Below are 17,515 nucleotides of genomic sequence, written 5' to 3'. Positions count from 1 at the left end.
GACAATACTTTAAATGCATTACACTAACTGCTCACTTGCGTGTATAGATGGTACTCACTTCACAACAACAACAGTGATCTTCTTCTTGTGTAAAACTTCATTGTTACAACGTCAAATACGATAAAATACATAATTTGCTATAAATAATCAATCATTTCGCGACCTTCATGTCATTTGGCTAGGTTTACTAGTTCAGTGATTATATCCACGGAGAACACTTTCACATTGAGTTAGCACACAGAAGGGCATTTTAAACACTGTTTTGCCTCACACACATTTCTGACAGAGTTGTCTAAACCTTTTACAATTGAAGAGTTCAATTAATTTGCACTTATTCATCACATGTGGGCCATTATTCTCACTTTTTTCTCCTCCACTTACACAACAGTACATCTTTTGGCCGCCAGATAGCACCACCAGGTTGAAGGAAGGTCTTTAATTTTGCTACTCACGTATACAAAAAAAATAAAAGGTCGGAGAACACAAACATGTACAAAGTGTTTGAGTTGGCGATTATTCGTACCTCCTTAGAGTTCGCCGGAACCACAAAAAGCGAAACAAGCAAAAGAAAATCATTTCCGTTACTAGTGCAGATTGTAGACTTAGACGCTGACGCTACAATATAGGTCTGCTGTATCAATTTGTGCTGATCAGTACTTAATTAAAGAGTAATACAGTTGCGAAGAATATTGAATGTTTTCTTCATACAGTGAACTGAGGTAATGCGTTACGCGTCGTTTCAAACGCTGACAAACAAATATACAACATTTTCGATGTGTTGACACATTTAATAGTGTACGTGTGGCTGTGTTTATGGAGGAACATAGTTCCATACAAGAGTGCGGCCGTCTTAACAGCCAACGTCCAGAAACCATTTGGCATGTCCAGTAAAATTAACAAGCCAACACTTTTATCAAGAAAAATGAAAATAATCAGACTCAATCTTTTATACGAGTCAATAGCGCAAAACATTATAAAAGCTTCAAATAATGCGAAGAGTATTCCTCTACATTCTCAATGTTAATTGAGTTCATCTTTGTTAGCTATTCTGAGATTATTATCGTAACATGATTTGTATTCACACAGTACGATTGGCCTACCGTACGTATACATACACCTTTTTATACAACTTTATGTGCTTTATCAGTTAAATTTAGCTAAGAATGGAAACACATACTTTACCAGAATTATAAAAGTTAACTGAGACACACTACTCACAGAGAATTTGCAGATGAATAATGAGAAGAAGGTTATAAAGTTTGAGAAATTCAACTAGTTTCAAAAAATATTCATAAAACATTATGAATCCAGTTTTTTTTTTTCTTCCTTTCTTCCATAATAGGCTAGGAATAATTACAGTAGAAGCCAGGAAAACGTGGCTAACATCTGGTATCAAAGAATCTTGTGTCGGGAAGAGAGGGCTTTATTTAATGCATCCATACTCTGCAAACCACTGTCAAATGGAAGGCAGACAGTACATCACATGATACCACGTATTTCTATTTATTTTCATTCCATTACTGTATCTAGTGTAGGTAGAATGACTGAATGCCTCTGTGCTTACAGTAATTAGTCTCATCTTATCTTTGCAGCCCTTCAGGAGTTGTACATAGAAGGCAGCAGTATATTTCTAGATTTCACACTTTAATATTGGTTCGTGAAACATTATAAGTAGACTTTTGCAGGATAGCTGGTGGTGTCATCTAGCATTTTCCAATTCAGGTTTTTCTGTACCTCAATGATGCATCATTCATGCTTCCCCCCTTTTTTATGTATGTTCAATATAAGCTGTTAGCTCTGTTTGGAAAAATAGAATGTCGTCAACACTCTAATTACAAAAACTCAGATGCAGTGAGAGTGTTGTACAAATAAGAGATTGAAGGTCAAAGTAGTTTAAAACAGAATAGGGTGAGCAGCATGGCAGCCCCTTTCTGCATTACTTATCACACTCATGGATACCATAATGTAAGATATCAAGGAAATGAGAAAGTAAGACCAAAACTGCTCTTGCATTTGCAGTTGATGTTTCCATTTGGGATGAAACCAACAAGGTGGTACAGAAGAAACTGAAACAATGGAATTTCAAGTTCAAAGAGTTTATATTAATTGCCAGTAAAAACAAGATAGTTGCAATGTGAATGACTAGAACACCCACTCTATGTAAACTGTTGTTGGAGGGGAAGGAGATTGAGAATGTGGATACTTTCACATAACATATTAGTGCTGCAGCAAGTAACAGAAGTGTTGACGTTGAATTTCTGGACCGGGTAACCAAAGAATCAAAATATTTTAGTCTAGTATGAAGACATATTTGGGATAAGGATGTTCTCTTAAGAGCTAAACAGACCTTCTGCCCATTATGCCCTATAATCTGGAGAGCATCTTTGAAACTAAAACACGATGATGACGACAAGCTTTTGAAAAGAAATTCATTAGGACTGCCCTACAAAAGATAAGGAGAGACAAGATCGAAAATGAACACATAAGGAGAGACCTGCAACTGGAAGTGATAGTGGAGGGAATGCCACAAGCAGTGAAATTGAAGTGATTTGGTCATGTAAAACAGATCCAGTGTACACTAACTCTCTGTCAGTACCTGGAAATTAATATGTTAGAATGAAGACCATTGGATGTCCAAGAAAGAGATGGTCGACCCAAATTAAAGATGACCTCAAAAGGGAAAGAACAGCTACACAAGATGATGATGTGAAGGAGGAAATCTATCAAGATCAAAACAGAAGTAGGCAGGACGTTCAGAAACACCTCCTACAGTGGATTTGAAAGGCTTCCAGATGTTCATGGCGGCTTCCTTTGGCATGGGTCTCGCACACAAGAGCAGTATAATAGGATGGGTCACACCAGCATTTTTTTTAACGTGTTGACTGCCATGTGGTCGCTGGCAGCCGCATTAGAACCAAATGCCTGACACCATGCAGCCTTGGTGGCCACATCACATCCCCACCCTAATGCCGTGTGTCTGGCCTGGCAGTAAAACATCCATCACTGTGAGGCAGTCAACATGTTAAGCAATCTTGTTTGAGAGCTAACTGCATTTTCCCAGTATCCTACCAATGAATCAAAAGTCTACCACCTACTTTACACCCGATTAAGTCATTGTGGTCACTCTATGCATATTCCCACAAATTGTTACACTCACTCAGTTATTTGTATGAGTTGACTGGTTCCAACTGAAACTCACTGATATTGAAGTCATAAGATGCTTTGTTTCTACATTTTGTGAAGTGTACATATTTACATTCCTGAACATTTAAAGCAAGTTCCAATCTGTGCATCATTTTGAAAAATGTATCAGGGTCTGTCTGGATATTTGCCCAACTTTTTACTGCTTCTGTCACAATGCGGCTAATGCCCAAAAAATATTTATTCTACAGAAGTGTGGAGGAAGGATATTGTGAGAATCTGATAAACATCTTGCAGAATGCTCTTCGGCAACCTAGTTATTCTTAGACTTCACCAACGTATATGCCGGCCGCGGTGGTCTCGCGGTTAAGGCGCTCAGTCCGGAACCGCGCGACTGCCACGGTCGCAGGTTCGAATCCTGCCTCGGGCATGGATGTGTGTGAAGTCCTTAGGTTAGTTAGGTTTAAGTAGTTCTGAGTTCTAGGGGACTGATGACCACAGATGTTAAGTCCCATAGTGCTCAGAGCCATTTGAACCAACGTATATACTCGCTAATGGTATTTCGAGACAATAACAAGGTAAGAGAAAAGCTGTATTTCAAGTATACTTTATTCTTCAAGGCAGTCCAATTCTTGGTAAAACTTACCTGCACTTCACATTATTAATACTATTGTATTTTCGTAAAGGCATTGTTTTATTGTCTGGCTTCTGCATTATGGGTCCTGTGTGTAGGCAGCAAACAAAAATGCAAAGAAAAAATGTTTCATACCTTGTCTTTTATGGGAATGAAATGACATTATCATTGACCTCATCTGCATCACAAATTCCATTACTATTGCCTTGTTTGTATGGGTAGTTTGACTTGCAAAATTCAGACATCTTATACCAGTCACGATGGTAATTTTATAAGCAGTCTTATATAGATAACAGACATTTGTTACCACTTATCATTCCAGGCTGAATTATTCATCCTGCAGTGGAGTGTGCACTGATATGAAACTTCTTAGCAGATTAAAACTGTTTGCTGGACCGAGACTAACTCAGGATCTTCTCTACCAACTGAGCTACCCAAGCTTGCCTCATCACCCATCCTTACAGCTTTACTTTTGTTATTACCTCATCTCCTGCCTAACATTGTTCCACATTGTACCCCTGGAGACAGTTGCGAAATAAAATAAATGGGCTATGAAGTATTGTCCTTGATCACATAATGACAGTGTTTTATCTTATGTAGGCCTATATTGATAGCAGGTATCACTTACTTCGATGGTCATTGTCTGTTGTTATACTAGATTAGAGCTGCTCCTCATCCACTGGGCTTTCACAATCATTTGGGCTTTATTGTGTGTGTCACTGAGGGATAAATGCTTCCTCTAGATATTTGAGGACTGTAGTGTATGGAAATATGACAGTCTAGTTTGCATGTTTTCCGACATCTGACCAACTTTCATAAGGTCTTGTTCTGTCTTTCTTATCTGTTTGAATTCAGCAAGAAACTACTTTGGTCCATCTAATGTCTAAACATCTCCCACTCACCTCCATTACATTTTAATTATGGTCATATTTATGTCTTGCATTCCAATCTCTTCCCCAGCCCATATGTTTGTTTTCCTGTCTCACCTAGATAATTCCACCATGTACCACATCTCTCCAGTTCTCAGTGAGCAACCTTAATAACTTTTTTAATTTCTTTGCATTAAAAAACCATGTCTCACTGCTAAATGTAAAAACTGTCAAACACACTTATTTTTATCTTTTCTTTCATACAAGACAAGTTTTGTTTCTAAAACCCCCATGTAATTTACCAGAATCACTCCAGGGAATTTTTAGTCATTTGAGACTATTTCTTTTGTCTATGGGGAAACATGAGTCAATGAGGTACTGTAGCAACATTGATTTATGAGGTAATTTTAAGATAAACTTGATTAACTTTGACTTGTGTGCCTGGTAACGACAATAAACATGAACACTGATGCACACTCATGGGCATTCTACCTCTCATACGGAATTGCAACTCTAATAATTTATATCTGTTGTGGTGTGTAAGTGAAAAAAAGTTACATTGACATCCAAGCGTGTCTTCTGAGTGCTTCACTTTGTCTGTCAGGCAATATGTAATCTAGTGTGGCTTGAAGTAATTGCATCAGAGTTATTTCGAGTAATTAATGTGGGAGTATTTTATGATACAACAGGTATTGCTGGTAGTTAGTTTGGATGATGTACCAGAGGTCCCAGGTTCTCGAAGAAGCTATGGTGTGCAGCCAAGCTGGCAACGACATACTATGTTGATACATCACCCATATTTGGAGGCCTGCAAACTAGGAATCTGAGAGATGTGTACCCTTATGTAGCTGCTATCCACTATTATGTTGATTGATGTCTTAGTCCCTTGACAACAACTTCTAATCATTCATCATTTACCTCTGTATCCTTGTTTAATATTTCCTCACCATCAAATCATCTTAAGTCTGAATATTATATTGACTGTAATGTCATCAGTTAACAGAGAGTGTGGCTTCTGAGACCAAAATCCCGAGTCTTCAGTAATGATTGACCTCCAATTGGAATTAGGTTTGTTATAGTCCCCCTCTTTTCTCTGACTATGCTTTCAAATTATGTATATGTCACAATGTTGTCCATCCACTGTTTTGAACCGCAAGGATTACCTGGCAGAAGGACTTCTCCAGCTGTCAGATATATCCACCTACAAATCTTGCCACAATGACTCCATTCCAGAAATTCAGCGAGATCTCCACCAGGCGCTCTTCAGATCCTTACACTGATTCCCAGAACCTCTCCCTGGAGTCATCCCTCTGCTCACCCCCACCACTCCCTGCACTCCTATCTTCTACATGCTTCCTAAAGTCCATCAATCCAACCACCCAGGATGGCCCATTGTGGCCAGTTACTGTGCCTCCACTGAGAGAATCTCTGCTCTCATAGACCAACACCTTCAACCTATTACCCGGGATCTACCCTCCTATATAAAAGATACCAACCGTTTCCTTCACCAACCGTTTCCCCACACATCCTGTCCCGTTACCACAAGGTGCCCTGCTAGTCACTATTGATGCCACCTCCCTTTACACCAACATCCCTAATGCCCATGGCCTTACCGCTATTGAACACTCCGAATGCCTGACAGAGTCCAAACCAACAACCTCCTTCCTGAAACTTCCTGGCAGATTAAAACTGTGTGCCCGACCAAGACTCGAACTCGGGACCTTTGCCTCCGATGGTAGAGCACTTGCCCACGAAAGGCAAAGGTCCCGAGTTTGAGTCTCGGTCGGGCACACAGTTTTAATCTGCCAGGAAGTTTCATATCAGTGCACACACTGCTGCAGAGTGAAAATATCATTCTGGAAACCTCCTTCCTAGTCGACATGGCCAACTATATCCTCACTGCAGTTACCTCTCCTTTGAAGGCGCTAACTACAAACAAATCCGGGGTATGGCTATGAGCAACTGTGTGGCACAATCTTATGCCAACCTATTCATGGGCCATCTAGGACTCCTTCCTAAACACCCAGAATCCTAAACCCCTCACCTGGTTCAGATCACATTCCTCCAGAACCTCAACAGCTTCTCCCCATTTGCTTCACCTTGTCCTACTCAACCCAACAAGCCTCCTTCCACCTCAAAGATGGCTACATCAGTACCTCTGTCCATGTCAAACCTACTAACCACCAGCAATATCTCCACTTCAACAGCTGCCACCTTTTCCATACCAAGGAGTTCCTTCCACACAGCATAGTCACCCGTGGTGGTCACATCTGCAGTGACAAGCGGTCCCTCTCGAAATATACCCAGGGTCTGACTGAAGCCATCACAGACCGTGATCATCCTCCCAACCTTGTACAAAAACAAATCTCTCTTGCCTTATCTTTCCAGTCTCCCACCACCTCCCAAAGTCTCACCGTCTGGCCACAGAGGCACATCCCCTCGTAACTCAGTACCACTCAGGGCTGGAGCAATTGAATTATCTTCCCTGCTATGGTTTCGACTTTCTCTCGTCGTGCCCTGAAATGAGGAATGTCCTGCCCACTATCGTTTTCATCCCTCCCACTGTGGTACTCCACCGCCCACTGATCCTACACAACATACTCGTCCATACCTACACAACTCTTGCTCTCAACCCCTTACCTCATGGCTTATGTTCCTGTAATAGACCTAGATGTAAGACCTGTCCCATACATCCTTCCACCAGCACCTGCAACCAATGTGTTGCATTTTATGTAGGCATGACAACCATCAAACTGTTTGTCCACATGAATGGTCACCTACAAACTGTGGCCAAGAAACAAGTGGACCATCCGGTTGCTGAGCACACTGCCAAACATGACATCCTTCATTTCAATACCTGCTTCACAGCCTGTGCAATATGGTTACTTCCCATTAACACCAGCTTTTCTTAAGGCCTCAACCTTTGTTAGCCATTGTCCTCACCCATCCACTCCTCTGTTCCCATTCCAGCTCTCCTTTTCCACTGCCCCCCCCCCCCCCTCCCACTTCTACCCTGCCTTCCATCCAACCTCCCAATTGCACATAGCTGCCCCACCCTCTCCCCAGCTCATCCCTGCATGCTCCCCAGCAGCACTTCACTGTCCACCACCCCTACCCCTCCCTGCCCCAGCCTCCTCCTTACCCCCACTCAGTTGCCACTCCCATCACAGGTGCTGCTGTTCACAGTGTGGCTTCAGTTGCCAGAGACTGGAGTCGCACGTGTGCGTGGGGGGGTCTGTTTTTGATGAAGGCCTTGCTGGCCGAAAGTTTGCGACAGTCATTTTGCTGTGCTGATCCGCGACTCAGCTTCTCCGCTATATGAATCTAATTTCATAATAATGTAATGAGAAAACTACGAAATTAATTGTTTGTTCTACATATCTGATGTAAACCTGAGTAATAATATTGTTATTTGGCTGATTTGTTTGTGTAAAACTTTTAAGTGTATTTGTAAATATTTTGTACATATGTCGAATCAATCTGCTGCAAGAATTTTTAATTGCAATATCGAAGAACTGTAACATTAACAATGAAGGAATTGTTTAAAAAGCTGTATAACAACGAGATTTGGCTCACTGGGCACACTGTTGGTCAGTTGTTCTGTGAAGCACCACCTGTCATTCCATGCAATAGAACTAATCCACATTGCTTGCTGAATAAACCTAAGATGTGAATCAAGTGCTCAGGATGAACTCTAAGGCAACAAGCAGATATCAAGTTTTCCAATGTGCATCACCCACATAGACTGTTCACATTTTGTCGAGTTTAAAGCTGAAGCAAATTTAAATGATATAAATTGCAGTAAGTTTACATAAATTCATTCTCATTTAAAGACAATGACATTATGTTGCAAACTAGTTGAAATATCTGGAATTAAGTGTAGGATCTCAGTCAGGCCCCAGCCGTGCAAGCCTGGGGAGACCTCAGTTCAACATGAGAAAGCAGCTGGATCCTGGCAAATAGACTTACGGTGACAGCAGGTTGCAAGGCTGCCAATGGTCTCGGCTGTCAGGCAGGGATATGAGGCCTGGTGATAGTGATGGCAGCTGCGTCACAGGTACATCCGACAGAGAGGGCATCATGACAGAGCTCAGCTGTCAGATGGTGACTGGCTGGCCCCAGTGAGTTATAAATACCGCTGGGAGGAAGCTGACCAAGCAGAAGAAGTAGCACTGCTGCATTCTTCCATCACATCAAAGCTTCTTGCTTTCAAAAAAACAATTAGATGCAATTTTTCCACTACTTTTGAATTGTATTTGTATTATGTACTCCTCATAGTTAAGCCATGTGACTTTTTAAAACTAAATTCATTATAACAATTTTTATTACTATCATAATATTATTACTTTAAGTGCATTACACAACATCCGAAAAAATTAAAAATCAAAACATACTGCACCTAGACAAATGTACCTGTCACATTTTGTCATAATACTTTATCATCAGATTGCTAATGTTATGGACAGGATGAAGATATCTACGTACCAGAGGCCATCACCCGGTGTCATTGAAGAAATCAGCACATTACTTACCTCTACAAGCAGCCTCCGAAGTTGACCTATGCACTGAAAAACCATGTCATCGTTGTTGCATGATTTTATTGATGAGGTAAGCTATAAAATGAGGTGAAAGGAGGGCATTGCAAAAATTCTTTTGTATAAAAAAATTCAAATCATAAAACAATAACAGCTGGAATCACATTAATCACAACAGTAGTATTTGTTCCCACTTTATTTTGTTAACACAAACAACACATCTTACAAATTTTGTTGTCAATAACATAGTATAGTTCTTGATAAGCCTGTCCTGAAGTTGTAAGGGGTCTTTGTATTCAGGTCTTCTAATTTCCTTCAAATAAAATTTTCTGAATGAAAGTGGTGTTTGGGCACTTATATATTTTACATGAATGTACTAACAATGAAAATGAATTCTGAAGTGACACACATTCACATAATTTGATAGGCCTAGCTGGGCGATAAATCCACCTTCAGTTTGTAATGGTTCTCTATTTACATGACCATTACGGCACCCCAACCCCAATTCTCGATACCAGTAATATCGTACTACTCTTCTGCGAAGTAACAGATATATTTTTGTGACAATATTCACATTTGGTTTTATTAATATATAGGTACTCCGATGTATCGATATATTATAGTGATATGGTTCTTGTGTTTATTCATTTCTGTGAGATTGTCATAATCTTTGACTTACTTGTAACTGTTTTGGTGCAAATGTACACAGAGCAGTCTTTGTTTCACTTTGGCAGAGATTAAGTTGTTATTTCGCTTAGTAAAAGAACGGTCAAGTCTTGTGTTTGGTTAAAGTGGATATTAAATATATGAAGATTGATACAAAACTGTTTTCTTGAAGATGTGACAATTAAGAAGTGGAATCAACAAGATGAGCCATAATGACTTCGACGAAACCTACGTGGGAATCCATTCAAGATAAGTGCCAAATTAATGACTTCTTTTACAGTGACCTCATTATTTCCATTCTGACGATACCATCCACAGTCAATAATTTTGTTGTTGCCTGATAAAGCACACATATGCTGCGTGAGCAACATTATTAATCTGATTTCTAATCTACTTTGCAAGTAGTGGTATTGTTAGAAGTTCAAATGCACAAATATGTCCAACCACTTGTGGGAGTCTTGGACGAGCGAATATGGAGGAAATGGACAGGGGCTGCAGATAGGTGGTGCTCGATGGTAATGTGGATCGGCCGTGAGGCGAGCCTAGACACGCTGTGCAGTTGCGATTAACACTGTGTCCCAGATGGCACAGTGGTTATCGCACCTGCTTAGTAAGTAGGAGATCGCAAGTTTGAATCCTGATCCAGTACACATTTTCACTCATCACCGCTGATTCTGTGTAATGTCCTAATGCAGCTGACGGCAGCAATTCCTCCCCTTTCCTTTCTTCCCCTCTCCACCTTCAATTTACATACAACACCACAACTCACAGCAAAGTACAACTGACATGATACAAAATTCATTCAGAAAAAAGGCTATGAAATTAATATTTTTTCTCAGTACAAGTGTACCCCAGAAATGCAGGAAAGTTTCCCCACAAGATACATTACAAGGCAAAACAGGTAAAAGTATACTCTCAAAACTCCATCATCCTGTCTTTCAAGCACAGACAAAAGAGTACAGTATGTACCTTCAACACACAAACTGAGAATGAAAGTGAGGAGAAATTTTGGCAGGACCCCCATTGTACAGCTTAGGTTCATTCCACATATTGCAAAGAAAATAACTCAAAGGAAGGCAAATGATGAGTACATACCTTCTGCAACATATTGTAAGATGCCTTGTAGATTCCTTATATGAATGTAGCAGGCCATGAGCACTGATGACAATTACGAAGAATGGGGAGAGGAAATGCAGAAGTAAATTTCCAAAGCCATTTAACATCAAATAATTTGTTTATTGATACACAAAAATCTGTACATTACAAGATGGCAATGTTTGGTAACGGAACTCCCCACACTTGAGATTATCATCAATCCAAGCATTTTTACATGAAAATCAAATTGCACTTTCCATTTTAGAAATTTAAGAGTTAGAATTAGGTCCCTTTCTACGACCAAATGTCTGTACAATATTGACAAATCGACGATTATATTGGATTCTTCTTTTGGCTCGGCCAGTCTTCTTCTTTTTCTTTTCTTGCTTCTCTACCTGAAACAAAAATTCACTTACTTAATCCCTCAATTGCTGAATTTTAGTACACTAAGTTTGCATCAATTGCCCAATTATGAGTCAAACAGTTGAACCAAGAATGGACAGTTGGTTGATTTAGGGGAGTGGATCAAACTGACTGACTGATTAGTTGAGAGGGTTTATGGGACCGAACAGCGAGGTCATCAGTCCTGCGATTCCGAAGTTAGTCACAGAAGAAAGAGGATCAAGTCAGGGGAGTCAAATTATAAAATAATAAAGTTAAAACACACACAGTTATAGGCATAAAAGGTAGGACCCAATCAAAGATCTGGAACAGAAGGGCAGTCTTAGCATGGGAGAGTGGTCATGCGGGTCCCAGACCAAGAAGACATGGAGAGAGGTCCCAACCACAACCACCCTGCCCTTTCTCCAAGAGTACAGTAAAACCTTATACCCAGAAATAAAAACCCACTTTCACGGAGTAAACTGAGGACCAGTTCAACCATCCATGAATTGCCTGCTAATATTAAATTTAAAGAATCAGAAAGACTTTACTTAGCATAAAACAGTGGAATCTTTCCACGAGGAGCGGAAGGAAGAGAGCCAAACTGCAGTAGACTCCTTGATTGTGCGGAGTTTATTACTATGAGCAGTAGCACACCAGATGTCATTCCATTTTTGGGCAAAGAGGGATTTGACGTAGATCCACATATCCGCAGGTGAAATCATGTAAGGAAAAGGGGGTAAGTATCTGCTTCTCTAGCCAAATATTCAGCCAGTTCATCCCTGGGATGCCCACATGACTTGGAACCCAGAGAAAGACAACTGAGCAGGCAGCACGGCCAAGAGCAGAGAGGTGGTCATGGACAGCAGACACCTAAGGGTGACGAGAGTAACATCGGTCAATAGCCTGCAGGCTGCTCATTGAGTGTGAACAAATTAAAATAATGTGGAGGGAGGCCTGAGAAACAAAATGGAGGGCTCTGTGGATGGCGAGGAGCTCTACCGTGAGCATCCCACCTTATTGATTGTCTTAGAACCATCAGTGTAGAAGATGGTGGCACCCTGGAACTCTGCAAGGATGGCATGTACAAGATTTTGGAAAACCATAGGGGCAACGGAGGTCTTAGGACCCTGGAATAGATCAGTTCTAATCCATGGTCTAGGCACCATCCAAGGGGGGATATCGGAGGAAAGACACAGGGTGCATTCTAGTGAGTGGAGATGGAGATCCCGACAGATGGCAGTGAGACGCATGCCATCCAGCAATCCCACTTGTGGGCAGGTGTCAGGAGGGAGACATCCCTCATTGGCAAAGAGGACACAGTACACGGGATGGTCAGGTAACTGGTGAATGTAGATTGCGTAAGAAACCAGGAGTTGGTTCTGTCGTATTTGTAGAGGGGGAATCCCCACTTCTGTGAGGAGACTGTCAACAGGATTAGTGCAAAAGGCACCAACAGCCAGACATACCCATAATGGTGAACAGGGTCAAGCAGTTGCGAAGTGAAAGGAGCCACAAACCTGACTACCATAATCTAGTCTGGACAAGACCAAAGCATAGTAAAGATGGACAAGGGCCATGACGCAGACAGCATTAAGCTTCCACATGCATGTAGTCTTTAGGTGGCGAATATGGGGCAGCCATGTCAGCTTTTTATCAAAAATAAGGCCCAAGAAACAGGACTGTGCTACAATGAGGAGTTGGTTGCCTAAACAAATTTAGAGATCGGGGTGTACTGTGGGTCCATGACAAAAATGCATAACTTGCATTTCAGAGGGAGAAAACTGGAAGCCATGGGAAGAGGCCCACGCAGAGGCCCGTCAGACGGTTCCTTTGAGCCGGCACTCAGCATAGGCTACCAAGTGGGAGCTGCACCAGATACAAAAATCTGTTGACATAATTTGCCGGGGTAACCACAGGTCCAACAGAGGTTACAACCCCCATCAATGGCTATGAGGAAGAGTGTGACACTTAGCACAGAACTCTGTCAGATACCATTCTTCTGAATCCAAGGGGCACTGAGTAAAGTGCCAACTTGAACCCAGAAGAGCCGGTGAGATAAAAACTCACAGATAAAAATTGGAAGGGGACCACGAAAGACCCAGTCATGGAGGACAACTAAAACGTTATGGGTGGCAAGCCATGTTGTGTGCCTTATGTAGGTCAAAGAAGACCCGCTACATGGTGCCGGCAGTTAGTAAGGTAATGAGCCTTAGTATGGAGACACTTAAAAGTGAGGAGATTGGTCTGTGAAGGGTATCATTTAAATCTCTGCAGCGCCTGCTGGCAGTCCTGGACAGCGACTGCGACATACTTGGTCCACCATGGTACTGGTCGACGACAAGGGGGACCTGTGGATACGGGGACAGCAGTGCCAGCAACATGATGAATAGTGGCAGACACACGTTGCACGACCGCATCAGTGCAAATCGAGAGGGACGTGTTTAAGTGCACAGCAGACAGGCCAATTGGCCCAGTGGAATGCTCAATGTGGGGCCTGTCTGCCTGGAGGCAGTGCAGGGAGGGGGGGGGGGGGGGGGGGGGGGTTGATAGAATCACCGGAAAGTGGTCACTGTCACAAAGGTCATCATGGGATGACCATGCAGCGAAGCCACAAGGGAGGACATTATGAGATCGATAGCACTAAAAATGCCATGAGCAGCTCTGAAGTGGGTAGGTGAACCATCATTGAGGAGACACAAATCGAGATCCATAATAAGTTGGTCAATTAGGAGACCCCTACCCGCTGAAGTGGCACTCCCCCATGGTGGCATGCAAGATAGCTATGCTGCCTGAGGCACCTTGCCACAGTTTGCATGACCCTGGAAGAGAGCGGGCAACCTTGAGGGTGCGCAGATGGTTCGTCTCATGGCTGAGGGGTGGTAGGAGTCTTCTGGCCTGAGAGACGCCGGCAGAAAGAAAGGGGGCACTTCTTTGGCTGGGGAGTGGGAGCGGACGAGCGGCCATGGGAACTGCCGGAGAGGGGGAGGGGGACGGGGCTGGGGTAAGGAACAGGGAGGAGGGGGGAAAGGATGTAACAGAGGCAAAAGTTACAGATAGTGACACTGGATGGAGCCTCCCATACTTTTGGCGAGCCTCAGCATAAGACAGACGATCCAGGGACTTGTAATCTTGGATCTTCTTTTCTCTCTTCTAAGCCGGGCAATCCGGCGAGCACGGGGAGTAGTGGTCATGACAACTGACACACACAGGTGGCAGAACACAGGGGGCTTCCCTCATGGAGTGGGTGTCCACAGTCATCAAACAAAGGGTCCGCCATACAGTGGGAAGATTTATGCCCAAAACGAAAGCATCAAAAGCACCTCATGGATGGCGGTATGAACGGCTTCGCGTCACTCCTGCAGCACACAATCTTGACCTTGTCTGGTTGGGTATCCCCCTCGAAAGCCAGACTGAAGGCAGTTGTCACTGCGACCCTTCTGCACACGTTGAACAAAATGAATCCTGCATTGCTCCAGATTAGCCCAGATTTACTTATCACTTTGCAGGACGAAGTCCCTATGAAAAATGACTGCTTGGATCATATTCAGAGAATGGTGAGGAGTAAAGTCACTAAGATATTGCCAAGACAATCACAAGCACGAAGAGCTGCAGACTGGGTGGCAGAAGAGGCTTTGATCAACAGGGAGACCGACCGCACCTTATTTTCCTTGATATTCTCCACAAAAAACACTGTCTTTGTGGCAGTGAAAGTGTCCCAAATCCGTCCTACTACAGATGAGGTAGCAGGGAAAGTGTTTCATCCCAAGACGGCAAGCCTATCCCTCTTCCCATGGTGTAGCCAAGGAAGGGAAGGCTGCCGGGTCATACGAAGCAGCATTCAATGATCCTTCACCATTCAAAGAGACTGCTGTTTGAGAATGGCCAGATTTTTGCAGCCTGATACTCTTCATGCGCCAAGCATCTGCTCTGTTGCCATCCACTGAGACCAGGGGCACCACAGCAAGCGCCAGGCGGTCGTTGCTAGGAGTTCCGATGCTCCAAGAAGACAAGCAACCACTCCTTGTCATATATAGGGAGGGAACAGCTCAGGTATCAGTAGAGTGATTCCTGTGTTGTCAGGCGGCTTAGCCAGATGGGTACATAACGGTCCCACCACACTCACTGGCTACACATGCTGGTGACCTAGCAGAGTGGAAGGGGGCTACAGCAGGGAAGGGAGAGGGGAAGGAAGGGGGGGAGAGGAATCCACACTGTAGAAGCTACGGAGGGAGTTCTTCCCCATATGGCTCATATTAAAAACAGAAAATTTAGAAGTGAAGGTCAAATGTTGAGCAGGGATATAAATACCAAAAAGGTTGAAATAACAGGCAGAATGAAAAAATTTTGAGCCAGGTGGATAGTCAGGTCAATATAAATCAGAACACTGAGAGAGGGGAAGGAGGGGCAACGGGGAGGGAGCGAGGATACAGAGGGAGGGCAAGATGAAGGAAATAGGAAATGCTGCCAGGAAAGGAAGAATTGGCTGCAATACCTCGAGGCCATGTGTGCGCCACACAAGAACTCATGAAAGAACTGTGAGTCCCTTCGGGGAGGGGGGGGGGAGGGGAGGGGGAGGGGGCAGGGAGGGTCAAACGGAGAGATAAGTGATCCCATGATCTAGGATGCCAGAAAGCAAGGTAGGAACAACACAAACAGCACAGTCCAGTCAACTTGCAAAGAGGAAATCCTATGTGCGATGGGCACCAGCATTGCCACCGAGCTGTCCCGACACACCACACCACAATCATGATACAATGGTGACTATACACCATGGGAAGAAGACACAAGAAAAGGAAAAACAAAACAGCACAACAGATGAGTCATGGTAGGGAGAACTTGAGTGGTGTGGAGGCAAGGTTAAAGACTCCATCCAACACCTTACGCTAACTAAGGGACTAATTCCAGAAGATTCAAGGACTTACACCTGAGAGTACAAACCACTTTCACGAAAGAAACCAAGAAAAGACGTAACCATGCAAGGGTCGTCCACTAACACCCCAAGACAAGAAAGTGGGAGGGCATATTTAGAAGAAAAAAAAAAAAAAAAAAAAAAAAAATGATCACCTTCAGTGGAGCCCCACAACTACAAATGGGTGGTGATGGGTCAACATAACAAAACTCTGGTGAAGGAGGACTCTTTAATAAAACAGAGGGTCTGATAGAAGGCTATCAATTCCACAGTAAACACCACACACATGGCAGGCAAGAGATGGTGTTCCGTGCAAACAGAAGACGTAAAGGCATATCCCACATCTTCAACAATTTAGAGCCATCAGTGTGTAAAACAGTGGCACCCTGAACTCCCGTAAGAGTGTTCATAACAAACAATGGAACACCAATGGAATGATGGAAGCTTTCAGTCACCAGAAAAAAGCCATCAAAACCCATGGCTGAAGAACTAAGCAAGGGGGGGGGAGGGGGGGAGAGCCGGGATAGAATGTGGGAAAGAGGACATGGAGGGGAAACTGAAATCATGTCAGAGAAGTGAGGCAGAGCCCAACCAGTAATCCCACCAGTGGGAGGGCAACAGCCCAAAGCTGCAAAAAGAAAACAATAGGAATGGTAAGCCACCTAATTGAAAATGGAGGGATCCCAGCATCAACCAGAAGACTATAGACAGGGCTAGCGCAAGAGGCACCAGTGGCTAAATGAACACCACAATGGTTAATCAGGTCCAAATCAAGAGTGGAGGCCTCAACTTAATATGAAACACACATCTAGCATGTATCAAATCATGGTATAATCAAGACTAATTCTTGTTCAATCCCCAAAGCCATGAATTCTAAAACCAAGAAACTTTTTCCTGAAAACTGACAAAAGTATGGGAGAAGCTAAATCAATATGGTCATTAGGTTATAGTACTCTCCTTGCATGCTTGTACCAAGGCACTATAAAAAACTAAGAAAATTAATTCATATTCCAGAAATAAAAATAACAAAAAAAGGGAGACTGGAGAGGGGAGAGTTAAATTACAAAACATATGTAATGATATGATGCTGAGGCAGATGTTGGGGAAATATGAGGGAATTAGTGCAACGAAGAGCAGCACAAATGATTTCAGAATTCCTGGGTCAGAACATGTAGGGCATTATTGCTATCCAAGATGTTTCACACACTGCAGAGCACTGGGATTCTATGGTATGTACTTTACATTCCTTCTCACCTCTCTCTCACTGCAGCCTACTGCCAGC

General features: G+C 42.9%; 2 protein-coding genes and 1 long non-coding RNA gene across 4 annotated transcripts in view; 1 reads left to right on the top strand and 2 right to left on the bottom strand.

Annotated features, from left to right (window-relative positions):
- The window catches only part of LOC124788153 (leucine-rich repeat flightless-interacting protein 2), a 231,697-nt gene extending 231,294 nt beyond the window's left edge, over nucleotides 1-403 (bottom strand). Inside the window, exon 1 of the mRNA XM_047255304.1 lies at nucleotides 59-403. The gene's annotated coding sequence lies outside the window, so the exon portion shown is untranslated. The remainder of the gene's footprint in view (nucleotides 1-58) is intronic.
- Nucleotides 1-9,747, top strand: part of LOC124788155 — a 164,018-nt gene extending 154,271 nt beyond the window's left edge. The window contains exon 3 of the long non-coding RNA XR_007016063.1: nucleotides 9,111-9,747. This is a non-coding gene — a long non-coding RNA (uncharacterized LOC124788155). The remainder of the gene's footprint in view (nucleotides 1-9,110) is intronic.
- Nucleotides 9,748-11,060: 1,313 nt separating this feature from the next.
- LOC124788154 (FAU ubiquitin-like and ribosomal protein S30) overlaps nucleotides 11,061-17,515 on the bottom strand; it is a 32,495-nt gene continuing 26,040 nt past the window's right edge. For both annotated transcript variants that reach the window (XM_047255306.1, XM_047255307.1), the window contains exon 4: nucleotides 11,061-11,335. In XM_047255306.1, the coding sequence (XP_047111262.1) occupies nucleotides 11,210-11,335 (126 nt within the window). In that variant the 3' untranslated portion in view covers nucleotides 11,061-11,209. The remainder of the gene's footprint in view (nucleotides 11,336-17,515) is intronic.

Source organism: Schistocerca piceifrons, chromosome 3 (genome assembly GCF_021461385.2).
Source record: "Schistocerca piceifrons isolate TAMUIC-IGC-003096 chromosome 3, iqSchPice1.1, whole genome shotgun sequence".
NCBI classification, from domain to species: Eukaryota; Metazoa; Arthropoda; class Insecta; order Orthoptera; family Acrididae; genus Schistocerca; species Schistocerca piceifrons.
Note: the sequence above shows the minus strand (reverse complement) of the source record. Positions and strands in the feature narration are given on the sequence as shown.